Source organism: Diachasma alloeum, unplaced genomic scaffold, assembly GCF_001412515.2.
Source record: "Diachasma alloeum isolate Michigan unplaced genomic scaffold, Dall2.0 Dall_scaffold_00216, whole genome shotgun sequence".
NCBI classification, from domain to species: domain Eukaryota; kingdom Metazoa; phylum Arthropoda; class Insecta; order Hymenoptera; family Braconidae; genus Diachasma; species Diachasma alloeum.
The window spans coordinates 712902-735938 of NW_021680381.1; the positions used below are offsets into that span (position 1 = coordinate 712902).

Consider the following 23037-nt stretch of genomic DNA (forward strand, 5'->3'; position numbering starts at 1 on the left):
AATAAACGGCCTCCTAGCTCGCTCGAAAATTTTGTGCCTGGGAGGCTAATACATATAGGTAGTTTCGCATTTACACCTCTCACGCTCAAATATACTCCGGAGACTCACCGCCACCACCACCCCTTCCCCGTCCATTCCCCGTCTCATCCTTTATAACTATATAACAGTATGCACTCGTGAGTTGGTACGTGAAAATTAAATTATTGAGTTTGGACACTACATAAACCTCTAGGCAAGTTATTGCAATTTGTAATTTCATCATTATTCGAGGAATTGAACGAACTCCAGGAATTCAATGTTTCCCTTTTATTGCTGGAGGGTCTCTTTCTGCTGGAAGTTACGATATTGATCATAATTTAGAAGTAAAGTATTGAGACAAAGTTGAGTAGATGATTTGTGAAGTTGATATCAGTTAATTACCTGGAAATTCAAGCAGTTTTCTAAATAATGACATCAGGCCTCTTTCAAAGATGAGGAAATTTTGTAGAAGAAAATAAGTTTTGACTTCTTGTCCTCAAATTACTCATTCAAAGCTTCCAGAGTTCAAAGCGTTATCAGGTTTCTATGGAATATTTCTGCCAAATTATTCGAGGCATCAGAAATCATCAAGCAATATGGTTTTCACCAGAAAGAATCATTCCTAACTCTCTAATTTGCTGAGAAAATGCCCCATATTATTCACAAAGGCTATGTTTGTGGTAATTAATTTTCGTGTTATTTGACATCAAGCGGAATTAGCAAAGATAATGAAAAGATTCCTGAGACAATTCGGCAATTAACTATTGAAAAGTTTAGTTGTAGATGAAGATTCAATAAGTTCTCTCGAACATGTTCAACCTCTCCAATTTCAGTCCGTTCAATTACCGAACACTCAATTGCCCCCAACAACATGACACAGACCCCTAGAAAACTCCACTGACTTATACCTACACCACTTCTGTGGACGTTAATTGCTCCATGGCCAAGAATTATAGCCGATAAACCTGCCCACGACAATTTCGATTGCAGACCCCTTCCTTAGGACATGGACAAACTGTTGGTTTATCGACGGATGAACTAACCCCTTCCTTCCTCGTAAAACTACACACTAAATTATAGCAACCTGACACGCTGAATAATTTAGGCCTCGTCAGGATTCCGGTTATTACTTGTGCTTCTGAATGGAAGCTTTGTAATAATGGATTTCTACGATCTTCTAATTTTTCCTGGAAACGATGTAGAATGTCATGAAACTTGAAGATATGATGTTTTTAGAAAATGTGTGTATGTATGTGCCGATTTTTAAGAAAGAAAAACAAATTCCGTCACATAATTAACTTCCCGACCTGAAGGGAGGAAGTTATTGTAATTACCCCGAAAATCGAATTTGGAATTTCCATGATTTCTCCACATTTCTCGGCCTCTTGAATCATCCTGAAACGTTTTTGGAGACATGTCTGTATGTATGTGTGCGTGCGCGCGCGTGTGTGTGTGTGTGTGCTACAGGTATAAATTTATTCAGGAGAGAAAACAATGAAGATGTAACACTTCGATGTGGAATTTCTGATTCGGGGTGAATATAACAATGAGGTTGGGGTGATAAATCACCTCAGTGGATGTACCACAGCAGGAGCGCCCAAGAGATATCCCCGGAGAGCCTTAAAATTGCTACTTTTGTAGGAAATCAGATCTTAATAATCAGTAGCAATAATTTAAACCTAGCTCTTGTTTTTGTTACTGTTACTTTGTCAATTATCTTTATGATACACGGTCTTGAAAGACATTACTGAAACTTACCTGATAAATATTGTACTTGACCGGTTCATTAATGATCTATTTTACTCATTCGGTTACTCTATTCGGGACCTATGATATTCGTAAGGTATGAATTATAATGAAACATTGATGTTATATGCTATCCACTTACTTTCGTGACCTCTATATGAGGACTTCAAATATTAATTAGCAATGCACAAATTAGAAATTCATAGGCACACGAATTCAAACTCTAGTGGGGTACTTGTAAAGTACTCCTATGAACTTGGAAGCTTTCCTGTACTCAGAAAATTTTCCTAAACCTAGTAACAAAATCCATCATCTTCATCTCATTATCTTGATTGAAATCTATGAGTGTAGTCTATTCAATTAAAGTAGAATGACTATAAACAATGAAGTCAAGTTACGGATTCATTATGTGTATGATGAAGGGTGATGAGTCAAGTCGAGTTTTTCCTGAATCACCTCAGCAACTCGACCTGTAATTGATTTCAAAAAGATCAATTCAAGTTAATGGAACCGATTCAGAATGAGAATACATTCATTAGATATGAAGACAACAATATCTATAACTTTCGAGCTTTAGAGAGCTCCATCCCACCTTCGACTCCATCGACGAAATGAGAAGACGTTGGCTAAAGGCCTTCGGGCGATTGCCAGGTAGAAGTTCCACGAACTTGCAACGAATTTCCACGAACTTGCAACGAATTTCGTTGAAAATAAAAAACAATAAGATGACTTTAAGCTCAATTGAATCAATGTCGCAAATAGGGCGTTAAACCACCATGGAAGCATTTGATTACCATTCATTAAGTCGAACCATTACAAAGACTTCGCAATATCAATTGCAGCCGTTAAACACCCAACCACGAAAATTTGAGCCAGACATCCTCATCGTTTACTATGACTCCAGCATCATACAATCAAATCCATTCGAATCCCTCTTGATGTACATCTCTCATAATTCTTTCCCTTTTAATTTTCCAGAAAGCGCGACTCGCGAGGATTAGGATCGCCAAAGCATCGAGTGGTGCAGCCTTTGTCAGCAAAAAGAAAGCAGCAGAGGCGAGAATCGCAGCGGCGGAGAGTGGAATGCCAACAGACGATTACAAAGAGGAAGACATATTCGAACTGCAGCATCATCATCTCCTCCGGTGTCTGGAGAAAACTACGGTAAGTATTGTTGTAAATTACTTTTCAGGAACTTCCCTGAAGGAGGTTGTCATGTTTGTCACCTTGTCAAAGTATCCCCGAGTGATACGAGTTCCTCCAGTTATCCCAGCAATTTCCCTGGCACAAACAGCAAACTCTCACATACCTTGATGTTTTGTATCAGAATCCGGCGGAAACATTAGCCTCGTGTTTGTGCAGACGTTTAATTGTACTCTATGTTTGTCAGTGGAAGAACGTTCCTGCAGTCAATTTGAAGTGTCCTCTGGTGCATGATGCTTATTGCTGCCCATGATTGTTATCATTGTTCTTGGCGTCGCACTCAAGGACAATAGGACGGTCCACTGTGTAGGTAGCCGTTGGTAATCTAGTTTTCCTTCCTCGGTATTGGCTGATTCTGAGGAAATTCGGTTAATGTGACTTCGAGGTATCATGCAGTGATGTATTATTTGAGGAACATTGTCCTGGCCAGCTTGCTGTCCACGCGGTATATTGTCTTGCTGGGTTATGGTTGTTTGCTAAGTGTAACTAACGTTGTTTGCAGTGCGTCATCGAACTCGGATGGATCATTAGGAGGGTTTGCTGAGGGGGAGCAGCTTGTCTGCGTTAGGTGGTGGTGGTAGTAATGATCGGTTGGATAGAATTCTTTGATTTGTATCGTTTTCTTTCCCGTTCGACATTTGATTCTGTGGGGAAGAGGTCATAATGGATGAGCTGAATTATGATATCGAGATCATTCGGCAAATATCTCCGGAATGGAGAAGCTTGAGGGGTCGGGAATTCGTAGAGAACCTTTTTTATTGTAAAAAAATTCTTTTTATAAATTATCTGAATCTCTTCGTTCCTGGGAATGAAACTTTCATCACAGGCCTTAAAGAATGATGAGATCTCTATCCATGTTTTATATGTTTCAGACATCTTATACACGGGAAGAATGTAAAAGTAGTTTTTACTATGGGAACAGTAATTTTTTATATAAAAAAGTGGACGTAGGATCATTCTCGCCAAACACGAAAATTTACTGTTTAACATAATAATTTTGAGGACAAATGAAAAATTGCGACGCGGCAGATGAAAAAATACTGATGACGGAATTAGAATATAATGGAGTTCATCAGAAAAATTACTGTGAATCATGGTAAAAACTGCAAGTAGAAAGTGATAACTCAGAAAGTAAAATTACATTTATCACTAGTAAAATTTATGACCATAAATATGATTTTTTACTTTCGTGAACAAAATATTCCCCTTTCCCCTCTTTCAACACGAATATTCGTGGAAGAGGAGAAGGGAGAGCGTTTTTTTCTCAAGCATCACACAGAGAAAAAAAGTTGATCAGCTTTAAATAAAAGTTGTTAGATGTTGGAAACTTCATAACAATTGCCTATGGAAATGGGAGGATTTTCATTTTTTGCTGGTCGTGTCTGCAGGATTTTCCTTTACTTAGGCGTCCCGGTCACTCACTCATCACTCGGCAATTACGTTGTCGACAGAGGAAGGAGATTCCAAGAAATGGAAATGATCGACGATCCATATGCCCGCTGCAGTTTTTACTAGTCAACATAGTAATTTGGGAAATGTAGGAGACGCGAGAGTATAACTCACAATTTTAAAACGTAAAAACAATTACGATGTAATATAGTAAAAATTCATACGATTTGAGTAATTTTTTGCTGATTCAGTAGTAAAAATGCCTTTAATGAAAAGCGCTTAAGACACTTTTAAATATCGTTTCTTCGTATGCGCATTTTATAAAGTTTCTTTTATTCAAAATTACTATGTTAACTAGTAAAAAAGAATTTTCACATCGCAAAAATTCCGTTAAAATAGATCAAATTTTAATGTTTTTCCAGTTTGGGTCCAGGATTACTATGTTCACATAAAATAAAACACATGAATAAAAATTCTGTTTGACTACATTGACGCAAATGCAAAATACTTCCGAAATTCACGACTGATATCCTGATATTTCCGTTTCAATAATTAACGGCATTTGTAGTCTGTATATCGCTTGTAGCTATAATAATCACCAGTTTATACCTCGTGATCTGAATCCTAACGAACTTCCGTTGTCCCACAAACAAGGGGTCAAGTTTATTTTTTGACTCCCACAATATCCACACTGCGCATCAATCAACCATTTTTCTCCAGCTTTGCAATATAAATGAACAATTTAGTTATGTATATTTAATTGTGCGTAGCATATACAATAGCCGCCTAGTGACGCAGCGAATGTGAATCAGTCACGGAATCCCCGAAATCGGCCAGGTCTAAAAATATAAGTTCATGAACGGATTCCATGGAGAATGGAGACTGTACTATGGGAAAATTTTTTATTCATAGTTGACAAATGAATTATGTTCGACGCTTTCTCAAATTCGATTCTCAATCACTTTCATTTGATAATAGGTGAGAATATCTAAGCAACTTTTATAGTTTCGCATGGGCCAAACTACAGATTTGGCAGTTTTTAATCATCAAATTTGTCAATCAAATTACGTGAGATAAATTTGAAAAAAAAAGTCATGGATAATCTGCGCTATTTAAATGACAATTTTTGATAAAATTACCTTTTTTAACAATTCCCTTATTGCGACGAAACCATGGAAATTGATTCACCACTCGAAAACGTTTTTTCCGGGGAAAATCGATTTCTGTAAAAAAATATAAATACTGACAAATTTGTAACGATTTCAACAAGCTAGTTTTAAGATGAAAAATTGATTGTTTCTATATTATTCGTCACGACCTTTTTTCATAAATTATACAAAAACAATCAATTTTCCGCTATAAAATTTCTTGTGGAAATTAAAATAATCAAAGATAATTTCTAAAATTTTACTTTATATTCCCGTCGTATCAATAAACAATTTGCATTATTTATTGCGTGAGCATACTTTTTAAAACATAAAATAGCTGAATTCCCTTCATTTTAATATTTGCGCCCATATAGATGTGTTTGTTTTCTGAGAACATGGTAAAATATCCACTAAAAACCAGTATTTTTTCAATGAGTTACATTTCGTTCCACGATTACCATTCGTATAGTAAAATTTGTCACGATTTTCTAAATAATTTTTAACAATCTTTTCTCTCCGTGTAATGACAGTAAAACAAATTTTCCGTACTGATCTTCACTTTTCCTAAACGCGTAAAACTGAAAATCACTACGGAAAAATATCGTTCACGCCTAGTGCCATGGGTTTTTTTTACTCGCGTAATTGGCCAGCCTTCGGCTCGGACGCCAACTCCATCGTGTTGTTTCTTCGTTGTACGTTACTCCCCCATTTCATTTTCCCCCATTTCTTCGTCCTCGTCACTAAATTGATTGAACGTATTTTTAGTATGATAGCGTTGATGACGCGATTGGAGCCATCAGGATTGACTTATTCGAATATTTCCATTTTAAATGAAAATATAAAAATCCCGAGACTGTCCACGTGTGTGTTTGGCCCAGATGAAACGAAACCAATACTATTTGCCGATCAGCTCATTCGTACCATGACAAATTCGATGGAAGAGGCGTGAAAACGGCAGGTGGTATTAGAGAATGCAGAGAATAATACGAGAAGAGGGAACTAGAGAAGGAGTAAAAAACATCGAGGTCTAGGCGAATTTGGAATTCATATTGCGCAATATCGATTCTAGTTTTCTATTCGAGTGAATAGCACTCATTCCTACCTGCATTCAAATTGTTGTATTCTTTTCTTATTGTCCCATGGGGACGGTGGCTGCTGGTAACGATGTCATTTTGGCACGAGGCACGTTTTTGAATTCCCCCGATACTTTCGCGACGTTCCGGTTGAAACAGTTACAATAATGGGAGGATTTTCACACGTCAACAGTGAGGATTGTGCATATTGAGGGCTTTTCAACGTTCGGAAGAGTTTTACGTTTGATTTTTCATTTCAAATGGAATTATCAGGAGTTTTTATTCGTTTGAGGATATATATTCGTAACAAAATTGAGCTCAAAAATTGGAATTGGACAAAATTTTATATCACGCTCACGATTTTATGAAGCATTGAAATACTTTTCATCATTTTCGTCCCGGAAAATCCAAAATTTTTACTCTGTGCTGAAGACTAGAAACTTTCGGTCTCCGTATAAATCCCATATGAAATAATGAAAAGTAAATTCTTTCAGCTGAAAAAACATCCCTTATTATTTGTTAAAGAAACTTTGAACACGCACCCCCATTCACCCATCGAAGTTCATACTCATCACTTCCAACTCTGTCGTTAAGAGTTTCTGGGCGGCTAGATTTGGGTCATTAAATGCCATCTGTACAATGGGGCGAGAGTCGAGCGGAAAGTGCTCTCTGCCCCCCCCCCCCCCCCCCCCCCNCCCCCCACCACCCTTATAAGAAGATGGTGTTGAAGGTAGAGAGGGATAGATCGCCTCTGGATATGGCGACCAAGTTTCCTGGAGAAGTTCTTCTTCTTCTGTTCAATGTGGTTATATCCCTGGAGAAGTTGCTCGATTTGGACTCGAACGAACACCACCATACGGTGCCCTGTTCTGCGGTGTTTGTGGCAAATGAAGGGACTTCCAGATGTAATGTGATGGCAGTAATGTCAGGTGTCCAAATTCATGGTGAAGTATTGGTTTCGCTGAATGGATTGATGTAGTTAACATGGACAATCTCGTCCTTTGAGAAGTTTACGGAAAGTCATACGTTGCTAAAGAACCTATTCGGCGTGTCACGTTTCCCACGAGTGATTTGAGTAGTCAAACTGGTCGAATTTACAACTCGTCTAGAATCAAATCTTGATTGTTATTCGTGGCGAAACATTTTCTGTTCATTAAAAATTGAGCAATCGTTTAAATTTCGAAAAGATTTTTCTTCCATCGAAAGAGTAACTAATGATTCAATTCTTCAGCGATGCTCCCTCAATTTTTCTAGGATTTTTTCTAAGCTCCAATTTCTCAACTATAAATTACGGGAAAAAATCTATTGACACTCAGTTAATAGAGTGGAGCATAATACAGTATTAAATCGACCTATTTGCGGTAAGAACCCTGGGAAAAGCTGAGACTCCAGTAGTGTGTCTCGGGTGGATCGTTCCATCCCCCCTGAATATCACCCTGGTGGAGCCTTTGGACACGTCGGTCACGAGCAAAGTGGTTTAGTCATATATAGAGATCAGGAAAACCTGGGAATGACCTCGGTGGCTCACCTCGTTTGAAATACCACATTGGAGGTATCCACTCCTCTCTTTCCCTCTCACCACTTCACACACCGACCACCCAACCTCTAGCCCCTCCAGTAGGTAATTGTGGGGCAGCTTTCCACTTGAGAACTAGAAACAAGTTTCCAGAGGAATTCCTCATGTTATCAGTGTCCAGTGAGGACAATTCCTTCACTCGTTATGTAACAAGATCCTGAGGTTTTTCCGACATCGACTTTGCGAGAATGACTTTGTAAAATTTTGTAGTACACATTTGTATCTGAGAAACAGGAAGGTTGAGTTGTAGGAAAACGGTTAGGGAGAGCAGGGGGATTTTCATTCACTACAAAAACCAGATGTCTGACAGCTATCTGAATTTAAGATGTCAGATGATAAAAAACATCAGAATTTTCAAAAGTGTCTCAAAATCTGACTAATGTCTGAAAATTTTAACCACCGCTTCTGTCTGAAAATGATGGTAGACATTTTTTGTGTCTGAACAATTTCAGGTATTTATTTTTAGATATTTTCTGTGTCAGAAATTCAGTTATTTATGAGCGATTCAAATATTGCACTATTAAGATAACTCGCCTGATTCAGACGGCAAAGTCCATTCAAACATTAATTTTTAAGATATTTCTCATGTCTGAAAAGTTGACTCATCCACTGGAAAAACTAGGTGTCTAACAACCATCTGAATTTAAGATGGCAGATGGCAAAAAACGTCTGAATCTTTAAAAGTGTCTGAAAATCTAACTGATGTCTGAAAATTGCAAACACCGCTTGTGTCCGAAACTGATGTCCATATCTTAATTTCAGACACCAAGATGTCTCAGTGATGTCATGTCTCTGTGATGAAATCAATCCGAAATCACCTTGAAATTATGTGAAATTATTAAAGTCATCGAAATCACTGAAATCGCGCTTTTCAACCCCCTGAAATGATTTTTGAAATCGCGCCGAAGTCTCAAAAAACTTTGTTTTTCTCAGTGTATCTCAATTTGTCCCAATTCTAAGTAGACAACTTCTAGTCTGAAAAATTATGAAACAAAGACTCCAATATGATCCAGTCGTTCCGAGTGCTAAAACCCGAATGAATTTTATAGGACCGTGGGTTTGTGGAGATGAAAGTGCTCTACAATGGAGCACCACAGCGTCCAGGCTCCCAATTACCACTGACATCGCCATTTCATTAATTTCTCTCTTTCATTAACAAGCGACACCGAAAATTATACTGTATGAAGAGAATGGGTGCATGATTAACACAAGATGCACAAAATAACTCATAATATCACATCTGCGTAATTATAAAAATTATCTCATGGAAACATCATCAAGTTCTGATACAAAAAATCATCGAAACCTTTCGGCTTCAAATTTTCCTCAAAAACAGTCCAAAAAACCATTCATCACCTAGATGAATCCCCCTGGGTGCCCTCATCTCCTGGAGCACTAATTCCTAATGAATCCTCATCTCCATCAGTCCTATTTATGAATAAATGACTTCTAGGGGAGCTGGTGCATGTACCGACCACCTAAGGGAAATGAATCTTTTTTCCAGCCTCGCAATATACACGGAGTCATAAACGGTCAGAATGGGTTCTTTGAGGTGTTTACTCGAAGATGTGGAGAGGTCATATTTCTGATTAGCATTAAACATATTTAATCATGTGATTCAATTGCCATCGGCCAGTGAGCGATGGAATCGAACTTTGAGGGTAATACCGCCCGGCATGCGTCCACTACCGTCGATCTTGTTTTGACGTTTTTTTTAAGCAATGCAGACCAACTGTTATAATTTTTCCTATTCCCATCCTTCGTTTCCATTCTTTGGCTCCATTTTGAGGAAGATTTCACGTGAAAAATAATAAATTATCCTGAATTTACCCGATGTTCCAGTGGCCAGCGACTACCCCAAATAATCAAGCTGTCACTCGACCGCCCTCTAGCTGCAGAGTCTAGCAGCCCTATAGAAATCCTGAGCGGCATTGCCCACAAACACGGAGGCTGATAAAATAGCCAGTAATAACTGATGAAGATATTTTGCTGCTATCGAATAGGTCGAATGGATGTGGAAGTGTATAACTAACATACATTTCGCAATCCATTCAATTATGGACCAACTGGAAATTTGAAAAATATTAAATTCTGGGGTTGAAATATTTTGAGAATTCGTATTTGGATTTTTTTAACGATGTTTTCACGGTAGAAAATTGAAAATCGGAAGATTTTGATTGTGGTCTTGCACCGTCCCTTATATCAGGTACATCGAGCAGAACTTCTTGCTGGATTGAGCAAGGAGGGCCTTGCCCCGCCGTACAAAATAAGCAAAATTCTGAAAGATTTGAATAAAAAGATCCTTCTGCTGATTGATTCCTTCCTGATATCCTCGAAATTGAAGATATAAAAATAGAAAAAAAAATCACTATGTGTAAACATGAATGATGTATGTATCTATGATATATGTTATATGATATCTGTATTGTATCATTATTATTATTATTTTGTATTTTTTTGTATATGGCGAAGTGAACCGATAGATTCAAATGCTTTAAATAAAAAAAATTGAAAATTTCTGTTGAAATTACTTGTTGTTATCAAATATTTGCATAATAAAAAAAGAAAAAAGAAAATTCTCAGCCAATCCTGAGAAATACGAGTGGGCGGTACAGGCACCAGCTCCCGTACTCCGCAGAATTATGAAAAAAATACTCCAATACAATTCACTCATTCCGAGTACTAAAACCCGAATGTTTTTTATAGGACCGTGAGTTTGTGGAGATGGAAGTGCCCTACAATGGAGCACCAAAGCGTCCAGGCTCGCCATCACCACTGACATCACCAGCCCACAGTACAGCATCACGCGGTGGCCTCCTACAGTCATGCTGTGGTCGTTGTTATCCTCAGCGTTATCAGGTACGCGGTCGGCGTATTCTCGTATCTAGGACCTCTATCAGCGAGGGCCCGCCGTCCTCATCCACCCAATCACATCAATCTCAACCACTTCAGGGACAAACGCGTTTTGCCGATCCAATAGCCGTACCCAGTGTTGCATTCAATGTGCCCGGTGATAACGATAAGCGGCGATTAAATCCAGATGCGGGAACCAGTCCTTATAACGAGACACGAGTATAAAAATAGCAGTTTAACTCGCATTCCCGCGCTTAGCAAGCCATTTATGATAAATCGATATTGCTCCGTTTAAAATATCGTACGTTAAGGATAGAATGACAGGGTAAAAGTGTAGGGAGGGACGTGTTAGGAAATATGTGGGAGATAGTTATCCTATAAAAAACATCAATTTAATTATTCAAAATTATTATGATGAATATATTTTTTCGCCGACGACTGACGCGGTAAAACATTCTAATTATTCGTATTGATAATTCTTATGAATGAACATAATATTTAAGGCACATTTCATCGCGTTTGCATAATCTTAATGAAAAACTCGGCAATTTGAGAGGAATTATTTGCATTAATCTACTCGCAAAGCAGATTATTTCGAAAATAAATCGCAATTCCATTGATTTAGGGAAAAATTTCAGAAGATATTGTTCGTAGACCACCGAATGCTCTACGGAAAATGTCTTTTGATAAAATCCTCTAGCCATTCTACTATCGGAAATTTTTCCAAAATTATAGGGTAATAGGGGATTTAAACAATAAATGACAAATATCTCTAGAAGTAATATAATATAGTAGAGTTCCCTTCATTTTCCCGGCTCCAGGCGTGTCTTTGACTGAATTTCATGTGAAATCTGAATAATGGAATTATCCGTACTGAACTTCACTTTTCCTCGTCCGGGGATTGGGATTGGCCCTTCCCCAAACTCGTAAAAGTGAAAATCACTATGGAAAAATATCGTTCACGACTAGTGCCGTGGGTTTTTTTTACTCGGTGGTTGGTCAGTCCTCGCCTTCGGCTCGGACGCCAACTCTACACAAGTAATAAACCCCATGGCACCCGCCCTGAAATATACTATTCTCCCACTCCGTCACTGTGGAGCGCAATGGAGAGGGAAGGTGGGTAGTGGGTAGGGAGAATCGTAGTAGTGGGAGAGAAGCGATATAACCCATGACTGTCACCATGTGGCAGTCATCCCGTTACTGAGACATTGCGCAATTCTATGCGCATGACGCCGGAAACAAGGATACAGAATGCATGAGGAGTGGGAGAACTTTTTTGAGGGAGAACAAGCGCAGAGGAGAAGAGGAAATAAATAACGGAAGCGGGAGGTTCTAGCCTTCTATTTGGATGATCTGAATGGTCTTCTGGAACTCCCATCGAATTTAACAAACGAAAAATGATGAAATGATAATTGCAATATAAAATTATTTTCAAGACTCCTCTCATCAACGCAGAACATATCGGGTGGAAGGGTTAGATAGCGAGCCGTTTTGCCCGATTTTATGGGTTGGTGGAATTCAATTAACTTTCAAAAATTAAAAAAAACATGAAAGTGATGGTACAGCGATGCCCTCTTATTTGTATAACACGCCTGCCTTCCAGTAGACATCTACAGTCCTTGTTTTTTAACCAACGAGTCGTCAGAATATGGTACATACTTCTAACAAAGAAGTCTAACCACAAGAAATAGAAGAAGAAGAAATAATGGAAGCGGAAAATAAAGGGAACTCTACCGTAGATACAAGGAAATATCAGTAGAATTATCTGTGAAAAATATTTCCTGATATTTTCTTTCGAAGCTACCTCTCGATACATTCGTCGAATGATGCAAATAATTTCGTTCTATAAAACTGAATCATGTCATTATGATCATGATTAATTCACTATATAACATCGACAGAAATTGGAAGAATGTGAGATCACGTGGTGAATTATTTTCAATAGAAGTACGATGGAAAACAGTATTAATGAAGATTTTGAATGACAAACGAGCTTTTGAAATGTGACAAATGGTGATACCTTAGTTCATCACCCAATGATCATATGATAATACGTGGTGTAAGGATCATTGAACAATAGATTAATTGCTCTCGAATGTGCCAATGATGATAATTTTGTTGACTCGCTACATATCAGGATTTACATGAGCAGGTTAACGTGCTGGGGGATTTATTATTATCTTTTAATATTACAACGGGGGAGTGGATTCCATTGGAGGGTTTAATGAAACGTGGGTGGATATTACGTTGGTGGGTACTCAAGGCGAGGTGACTCAAGTGTACATCATTTGGGGAGCGCGTTAGCCGGGAAATGTTATTATTTCACAGCTCTCGTAGGTGATATCGAGCAAAGTGCTTGGCAATGAATATTGGGGGATTTCAACGGACAATTGGACGTTGTAGTCGCCAGGGGGTCTCCACTGTAGTGACATTGGCTTTTCATATTATACGTCATGCGGATGTCAAGCATTAATTTATTACTTCATTGAATTTTTCTAGGATTTTGGAAAATGTGATTAAGATTTTTTTATGGACTTGAAATTGTAGGCGGAAAACGTTCGATTTTGTTTTGTTAATCTTTGTTCATGTTTCTTTTGGTTTTAAGGATTTATATTTTGAAGATGGTTTCAATGTAGTGAGGGTGTAGTGGAATTGTGACGTATGAATTTATTGAAAAAATGGGTGCCTTCACGAAAAATCTAAGCATTTTTCATAATCGATTGAATTTTTTGTAAAAAAGTTTTTTGAGACTTTCATCTGAATTTTTGGCCTCCCAAAAAGGAGAAATTCAGTGTGAAATCGTAAGAGCGGTTTTATAGGAAACTTTATTGATTAAAAAAATTTTTCCGGACATTTTTCTCTGAGAGCACTCATCAGTCGGAAAATTTTTTATTTGACAAAATTGTCACATGCGGCTTCTCTCATTTCATTCTGAATTGTAAATGACAATTTGGAAAAATCGCTGAAACGAGGTATTTCAGCAGCGAAGCTGTAAAACGATTTAAGTTTATTGAGCCCTTAGCTGAGTTTTCGAGGAATATCTCCGAATCTAAAGGAGATACGAAATTTTTGTAATAACCTTTTTTATAGGGCGAATTGAGGACTACAAAAAAGGTTGTAACAAAAATTTGGCTATCTATTTTATATTTCGAGATTCTCCCTGAAAGCTGACCAACAGTCAAAATCGACTTAAACCGTTTTACCTCTTCGCTACTGATTTGTTTTTGGAAATTTCTCCATCTGGGAAAAAAGTCGTTTGATATTTTTCTTTAATACAACTCGTTTCCTACGTAAATATATGATCACTGAGGATTGCAAATGACAATTATGACACAATTTTCTGTGCTGATTTGAGACATTTAATGTTATATAAATAGTTTTAATTGATATTAAAAATAAGAACCAAAGTTCTTTGAATAAAAATTTGAATCCATGACTGACAATTTAATTGACTGAAATTCAAATAATAATATAGATTGAAATAGCTTCAGCTTCCAAAGTTTCCAAGCAAATTGGTTGACATAGATTTGAAAAAAAAATCCGAATTGTAATTTGCAACCTATTAGTGTTCTTCATTTTCAATTAGGTATTGTAAAATGTCTCAGTTTTTTACATTCAATTTAAAAAAATGAGATTTTAATCGTTATTCACAAATAAAGCATTCGAAATCATTGATTTTTTTACAAAACGCTGAATTAAAACTAGTTTTCAACGTTTTTTCTTGAAAAAAAACTAACGAAGTACTTTTCTCTATTACATTGCGGAAAGAATTACGATTTCAGAATAATAGATCTCCTTTAAGTGGCTGATATGGGTGCAAAAAGTCGAATAATAGCTGAAAATCATTGAATAGAACTCCAAATGGATTCATTACACTTTTCCACTCACAACCACAGAGAATTACATTGCAAACTGTCTACAATTCCAATCAAAGTCTTTGATAAATTATGGTAACTTCAAAGAGCTAAAAAACCAAAAACCTACATGAGTAATATAAAAAAAAATCTACTCAAATAATTTGCATTAATTCCATCATATCATCAGGTCGCGTAATTACTTCCACTGAATCAATCGCAACCGCCGCACAAATTTACGGGCTTCAATCAAATGATTTATCCGGTTAAAACATACCGAGTAAATGGGAGTGTTTCTAACTCCGAGCAGCTTCAAGCGTGCAGTCAAGTTGTGACGCGATTAAACAAATAAATTGTGAGGGGTAGAGGGTAAGGGGGTTTATCGTGCGAATGTTGACAATCATGGTTTGGGGGTAGAAGTAGACTGAATCGTATCAGTTTCCAGATGCCTGTTGTATTGTCTCATATGCAAGGGGCTTTTGGACATTGATAAGGAGCTTCTTGACACTAGAGTCGGGGGTCTTTCAATGGGAATTTCGATCCATAATTTTGTGCTTATTGAATCTTATCGGTCTTTCCCCAGAATCTTTGTCGTCCTCGCTATTTTCTCCATTCAATACTGTTCCAATAGAGATCAAAATTGTTTCATAAATGTCTTCATGATTGTCTTCCATTTTTTTATCCTAATGATGTGGTAAATGATTATTTGATTATCTCCTGTCAAATGAATGGGTTTAGGAAACAAATGCAAGGGGACACCGCACTGAAATTTCACAATTGCAGAGACCTTCATTTTTCGTACTGATTAGTTTACTACTTCAGTTAATTCATGTAAAACAAGCGGGAAAATGCTTTTATATTAATACAGCATAGTTTTTGCTTGCGAACGGAAGCTTTATAATCATTCAAATTTAAGCTTTGGATTTTTTGTGTTATATCGACCTAGTATGATCCAAAATGACCGAAAATGCAATTTTTAGACCTCGTCTGTACGTGAATGTGTATGTGTGTAGGAGAGACCGGGGCAAAGCGGGCTAGCTAAGGCAAAGAGGCGGGTGTCAGAGCTTTTATCACACTTTTACTGCATTTTAGTAATCACTATTCACATTCTAAAATTATCAACTCGCGTCTCCAACGTATTACAGTTGGGGGCACAGTGGAGTAGTGTCCAAAAACTTTAAAATAATTATATATGTCTTGTTTGTCTAATTTTCAAAAACAAATAATTTACGATGGGTTTTTACTTTGTTGACGAATAAATCCTGAACTAAGCGCCGGTGACAAAAATTGTATTAGACTGTTCGCCTGCAAATAACTCCAGAGGATTTTTAATAATCTGCATTTGTTGAGTTTTGGAATTTTTTTCTCTAAATTGCTTCAGCTAAATTATCTGAAAAATTGGTCAAATTGAAGTACATTGTGAATAATTGAAATATGATTTTAGACATTATTCGCAGCTATTGAAATTCTCTACTAAAAATGTATTCCAATAACTTTTTCCAGATCTACACCTGCATTTGCTAGAGATTAGACCGCAAAATAATGATAGAATTTGCTTCCAATTTATCTGATGATTTTACCACATCAATAAGGGATTATTTGATTTTAATATTTTATTATACTCTTTTAATCATTTTTAAGTGAAATTGAACAACTAAAGTTTGCTCCTTTCCTCCTTTCACTTTTTAAATTTTTTAAGAGATGAAAACTCCGTACAATTACTGTTTGTCTTCGACTTTACAATTTTCCCTCGATGTAACTTTTTTTCCTTCCCCATTAGGATCAAAATTCCCCTTGTAAAACTGTGAATATGGTAATTTGATATCGCATTATAAAATAAAAGGAGATTTTCCCCTTTGCCATAAGGAAAAATTAATGGCCTGATTAAATCTCCAAGGGATAAAGGTACACCTAATCCCTGCGCCTTTGAATTCATTAATTTCTCGCTTTCATTAACGAGTGGGACCTAAATGTGTGCTATATGAATAGAATGGGCGCATAATTAAGGCAACGTGAAAGAAGAAATGTAAATATATTATCGAGAAATCAATCGATCATTGACGAAGTATTGAGATATTGAATGGGTTTTTTCCGTTGATTGAATCATTGAAGAATATCTCGCTTAGATCTTTTAACATTAATTGATTAATATAAGGCAGAAAACGATTAAACGATGAACAAACAAAGACTCAAAAATTAGAAAGTAAGGTGGTTCAACTAAGTTTAAGGCGAACGAAGGTCTTAATAGGCCTAGAAATAATGACTAAGTAAGATTATTTAATCGGAAGTGGAGTGATGAAACGTAATAATTTGGTTTTTCAGGCGATGTGGAATTTGGGATTATTATGATAATGCGAGGTTTTAAAAGAAAATGTGAGAGAATAATTTGGCATGGGGAAAAAATAGAAACGTAAAAAGTTTAAATCAGTTGGAGACACATGAGTTGTTCTGATTTCAAATGTATCAATTGCTAGGAACAAGAAATTTTTGACACAAACTTTTTCTTGAAGGATGAGACAAAGATCTACACTAGTAGAAATTACTCGTAAAATTCGAAGCAAAAATCGTTGAAGTTTTTAAAAACGACTATTTCACATGAAATTTCCATATATGTGTACTGTTACACTGAGAGAAAAAACTACTGTTGACAAAGAAGGTTTACTTGATGCAAGAACATATTCTCTTGTAAATTTAAAAAATCATGAACTCTCCTGATAAATAATTTCATTCTCAGACTGAGAGAAAAGAGTTTTCCAACACGATGAGATTCTCTTGTACCGAGAAAATTTTTAAGCGTTCTCCAAACTAGAAATGATGTCTCTCCCAGAACTTCATGTAGTTTGCGTTATATCTAGAATTTATTTAACAGGGGATTTTACGATTCTGGAAATTGACAAGAAAATATTTTCTTGTATCAAGGAAATCATATGTATCAAAAGTAATTTTTCCTCGCAGTGTACTTACCGACCAGAGTTTCTAGAGTATTCAATACAATTGTAATTTTTAGATTCAAATGACAGTGAAAATGATTGAAAACTGTGAAAATTTAGGCTACTATTCTGAATTTTCAATGTACCGACAATTCAATTGAGTATGATGTTCAATTTCGGCAATACGTTTGAGAATTCAAGGTAGCACTACAATTTCAATTCTCTTCTAACATGAAAAACTCAAATGCCTTGAATTTTTAAGATGGATAAGAAATTCCGCAGATGATTCAATTTCAAGCTGAATTTGAATTCACAAAATTGAAAATTCATCGATTTTGTTCAAGTTTCAAAAAATTTCTAACAGTTTAAAATCCTGAAGCACATTGAGAAATTCGTCAGATGAGATGTACTAAATTTCCAAGATCAAATGTTGTCATAGATATGGATTTTACCAAACTTGAACGAGTTCTTTCAAAATTTATTCATTCTTGCTTGAACAATCTTTGAATTTACGTCAATTTTCAAAGTCTTCGCCCCACTTATGACCCGAGTCGAATAATTGGACCTGACAAATTCGCTCTACTTAGGTCTTTCCGTTCAGAACTGGATAGGTCTTGGGAAGCCTCTTCCCAAGTGCTTCCGAGACCTTTCTACCTCTGGTTATGTCCCATTTCAGCACTTGTTAGGTGTAAGCAGGACTTGCATTCAGGCTTTCCAAATCCTTGCCGGTTCCCGTAATTCTATGGGCCTATATTAAACAAGCGGAGAAGGTTGCAGAATCTATTCTAGCCACGCTTGCCCCTCCGCTTGCATGCATTGTCCAAATAAAAAATGAAAGTGTTAACGAATCTGACCCTTGTTCCAAGTAAAAACCGAAAATCTGACCCTGTGGCCCACGGTGAAAATTTTTTTTTTCAGTTTTCACTTTTTCCAAAAACTTTTGAGAGTTCTGAATAGCCCGTCGCGTAAATTGTTGGAATCAACGTTCACCCGGCTAAAAAATTCGATTTTGGCGAAAGTCAACTTTGCCCCGGGAAAAACGGAAGATCTGACCCTTTGAAAATTTGAAAAAAAAAACTTTTTCAGTTTTCACTTTTTCCACATACTTTTGAGAGGTCTGAATAGCCTGTCGCTCAAATAGGACTTACCAGGTCCATCTAGGTCTGGAGAGATCTTGAAAGACCTGTGTACGTCCAATCAGAACCAAATCTTCGTTTCGGGGAAGGAGAGGGTTGTCAGGGACATCACGGATTTTCACCTACAAAATGAACCGAATATTTTCCTTAAGGTTTCTTAGAAAAAAAATGAGTGTGTTACGTAAAGCTTGACTGTAAAGTTTGGCACCTTCATTTGTTTGCAATGAAGGTTTCAGGAAATATCCAAAAATTCAATGGAATGTCAAATTATTTTTCAGGACGAGTTTTCATTTAAAACATGAATATCCAGTACCAAATTGCCCTGAATTAATCAATTATTTCAATCAATTTAACATTCAAGCATAAATTTACCGGAATTTCCGGATCTTCATAAATTTTTAATGGGATAGTCGGATTGAACTCCACAGCATTCGTCGATTTTCACATTAATTTGTAAATCTTTAACCCTCGATCACTCGCGCTTGGCCAGCTTAATGATAAAATTCCTTGAAATTTCTGTGGAACTGTCATTTGATGAAGTGTGCTGGAAGTTTCAACTAAAATTTTTCAACAAATTATAGTTTTCTGACATTTTCTCAAAAAATCACTCATTACAAACATAATTGCATACTTAACAAAACTAAAATCCAACTTATCACGTTTCACAACTCCACTACAGAAATGAACCATAAAAACGATAAAATGAGTCACGAAAGCAGATAAATAGCAAGTTATTCTCCTAGTCGATTGTGTTATAGGCCTAAATTGACAAGTCACGTGATGCACTGTTCGATCGTCATTACCTACCATAAAGAATAAAAAACCAAAGAGTAAAATAGTTATATGAATCAAATGGGTGGGCAACTGAACTCATTAAGGATAATCGGGCGAGGAGGAAATGTAGGATGTGAGGCGGAGGGGTTTCTATTGTTTTCCCGCAGAAAACCAATCGGTGAACAAAAAATAAAAATTTTGGTTTGGTTTTGTTTTTTTTTTGGGAAAATAAAAATTTTTCCCATTCGGATTCAAAATTCAGCCAATATTAGGGAGTATCTCCGGTTAAAAATTATTTTTGGAGTTAATCAAATTTATTTGTATCTGTTCCACGCATTGAATGGTTTTCAGATTGTTTTTTTTTTAATAAATGAAAAAATATTAATCCATGCGAAAAAGTGACAACACCGTCGGTAGTTTTTTTTTCACCAGGAGCTGGTACCACTGGCTCGAGGGAGCTCCAATCACAACGCTTCATCGCTCTCTCTCAAGAGACGTTTAAATTGACCGCGCTACCCTCACCCGATCAGTACTTGGGACGTTGCTGCTCGTTTAGACTGTGTGCGCAGAAATTTCATTTTTCAGTACTTTTTTCGCTATTATTAATAAACAATGCTCCTAGGCGATAATCTTTTTCACTCAAAAAATCATTGATCACATGTTTTAAATATGTGTAAAGTTTCATGACGTTGGCTGCATTTTTTCCTTGGGTTTTGCAGTTTTTTGGTGATTTCCATAAATCACGGGTTAAATGACCACTTTTTCAAAAATTCATAATAAATTAACCATGCTCCCCAGCAGTCTGAAACTTTTTCACACATCTTGTCCATCATTCAAAGAGTACGTAAAAAAAAGAAAAAAATGGCTGCTTTTTTTCCAATGCTCCCAGCTCGCCCGATTATCCTTAAAGATTGAATGAATTCGCAAACTCCCGGAATAGCATAGAAAATCATTCAATCAAAAGAAGGGTGTACAATCCATTAGTCCCTTGAAACCACTTTTTATTCTACTCGAGTATGACTCCAGCAGGTAGATTATCTAATGAAAAGTAATTAAACCTAAAAATGAATTTAAAAATATCAGAGCCATCAAAAGCCGTCGGAGATTGTCAAACAATTTTCCTGGCGAATTTCCAGGTAATTTTTGCTCGGTGATACACTGACATATGATGTATCAATAAAGCGACGAGTAAAGCCGATTTTGAAAAGGTGTAGTATTACATTTTAAAATGTACATAGAAGACAAAATGTGTCTCGGCATCTTCAATAAAACTGAACGATCGTTATAATCGTTCCCAATCGCCTGTTAATTCGATTTTCACTCTTGTTATAAATCACGTCTCATTGATTATGGATTATCTTCGGACCTAGAAAATTACTGGAATCCGCAAAAGGAAAGAATTTTTTAATTAATTTTACGAATTGTGTCAGCAAAATAAAAAATGAGGGGCATGAGATGAAAGAGTACTTGATACATTCCAGCGAGTGAAACGTCTTATATCTTAATTATTCTATCGTAATTGTAATCAAATTAGGAATGAAAAGTTCAGTAGTACTGGATATTTTTTTTCGGAAGGATTAAGAAGGGAATATTAATATTGTAGAATAGGAGTCTAGAGTAAGAATCTCGCACCAGTGATGGAGCGAAAAATCATAGAGCCTTAATTACCAAAATGTGCTGATGACAGGGGCGAACGGGGGTTTATTAATCTCTCCATTAAATCACATGGAGTAGTAATTAATTTCGAGCGTTTGAATAAACTCGCTTAATTAAATACAAACAATAATAATGGAATTGTTGTACGACAATTTTGGCGAGCGTCGAGACTCTGGTAGTAAATTATTAGAAATAATTAAATGGAAGATAATTAAAGGATGCAACAGCACAGAGAACAGAAGTTTCTGATTTTCAGTAAGTCTCTGGATTTCAGGACACTGAGAGAAAAAATTACTTTCGACAAAGACGATTTCCTTGATACAAGAAAATATTCTTTTATCAATTTCTAGAATTGTGAAATCTCCTGGTAAATAATTTTTCCTCTGCTCACATAGAGAGAAAGACGTTTTTCAACAGGATGCGATTCTCTTGTCCCGAGAAAATTTTGAAGTGTTAACATAGGTCTTCCCATAAATTCATATAGTTTGCGTTATATCTAGAATTTGATGAATTGCACTGAGAGAAAAATCTGAAGTTCGATTTACAATAAGAAAATAGTTGAGGCAATTTTGGTGAACGATACGATTTTTTTTGTATGCGGCACATAACATTATAGTAACTTCACAAGCGTAATTTTTGCAAATCAAAATTTAGTTAAACTAACCAAAGTTTAAAAGTAACCACGACAAATCTATCGTGAGTAGAACTATAAAATAGTTGCAATGACTACATTCCATTGTAGTAATTACTTCTCCGGCCATAGTTACCGTAACCCATGAAAAATTGTTGAAGCCTTTTTGACTATGATTCGATGGTGATGGAATGTAGTCAGAAGAATCATATTTTTCTCTCAGTGTGTGAGAAGTTCCCCGCTGTGATCCCTCATTATCTCCAACTGAAGAATTCTTGTTTCGATTGCACGACGAACACTTTCATTGTCAATTCAAGGGTATAGAAAATTGATCTCAAATGTTGTGCTCTTCGGAACAAATATAAAAGTGTTTTTTACTGTGGGAACATAGAATTCTTAATGTGAGAAATCGAATACAGGACCATACCCGCCACACTCGAAAATTACTATTTAACATAGTAATTTTGAGAACAAATGAAAAACTACGATGTGGCGGATGAAAAAATACGCCTAACAAAATTAAAATATGATGGAGTCTTTTGGAAAAATCACTGCTGAACATACTAAAAATTGCAGGCGGCTGTATCTTTGATACGTGGTACGTGGACACGTCGATGGTCTTTCCTTCTGTCTCGAATTTCCTAGAAACTCCTTGAATTCTCTTGAATTTTCTACAAACTCCCAGAATTTCCTCGAAATTTCTATAAACTCCTTGAATTTGTTCGAAATTTCAAGAAACTTCTCAAATTACCTCGAAATGTCTAGAATTTTCTGGAATTTTCTAGAATTCCGATAGATGGCGCTGCACATAAGGCCCGGTTCCCAAAATAACCCCCCATATTGAAACCATAGACGTATCTACGTCAAAAATTGAGAATCCGTATAGTAAAAAATGGTAGCATAAAAGTTGAATTATAGGATCCACTACCCGGGCCATTGCGTGGTCGATGGAGGCAGAGGCACGAGAGTATAAGCTAGTTTTAAATCGTAAAAAAAATTACCATTTAACATAGTAAAAATTTATACAACTTGAATTTGAATTGAATTTCT

At 36.5% G+C, this 23037-nt stretch overlaps 1 protein-coding gene across 1 annotated transcript in view; it reads left to right on the forward strand.

Moving 5' to 3' along the window:
* LOC107037277 (potassium voltage-gated channel protein Shal) overlaps positions 1–23037 on the forward strand; it is a 125622-nt gene that overhangs the window by 77622 nt on the left and 24963 nt on the right. Inside the window, exons 3-4 of the mRNA XM_015255746.1 lie at positions 2743–2928; positions 10860–11012. Coding sequence (XP_015111232.1) covers positions 2743–2928; positions 10860–11012 — 339 coding nt within the window. The remainder of the gene's footprint in view (positions 1–2742; positions 2929–10859; positions 11013–23037) is intronic.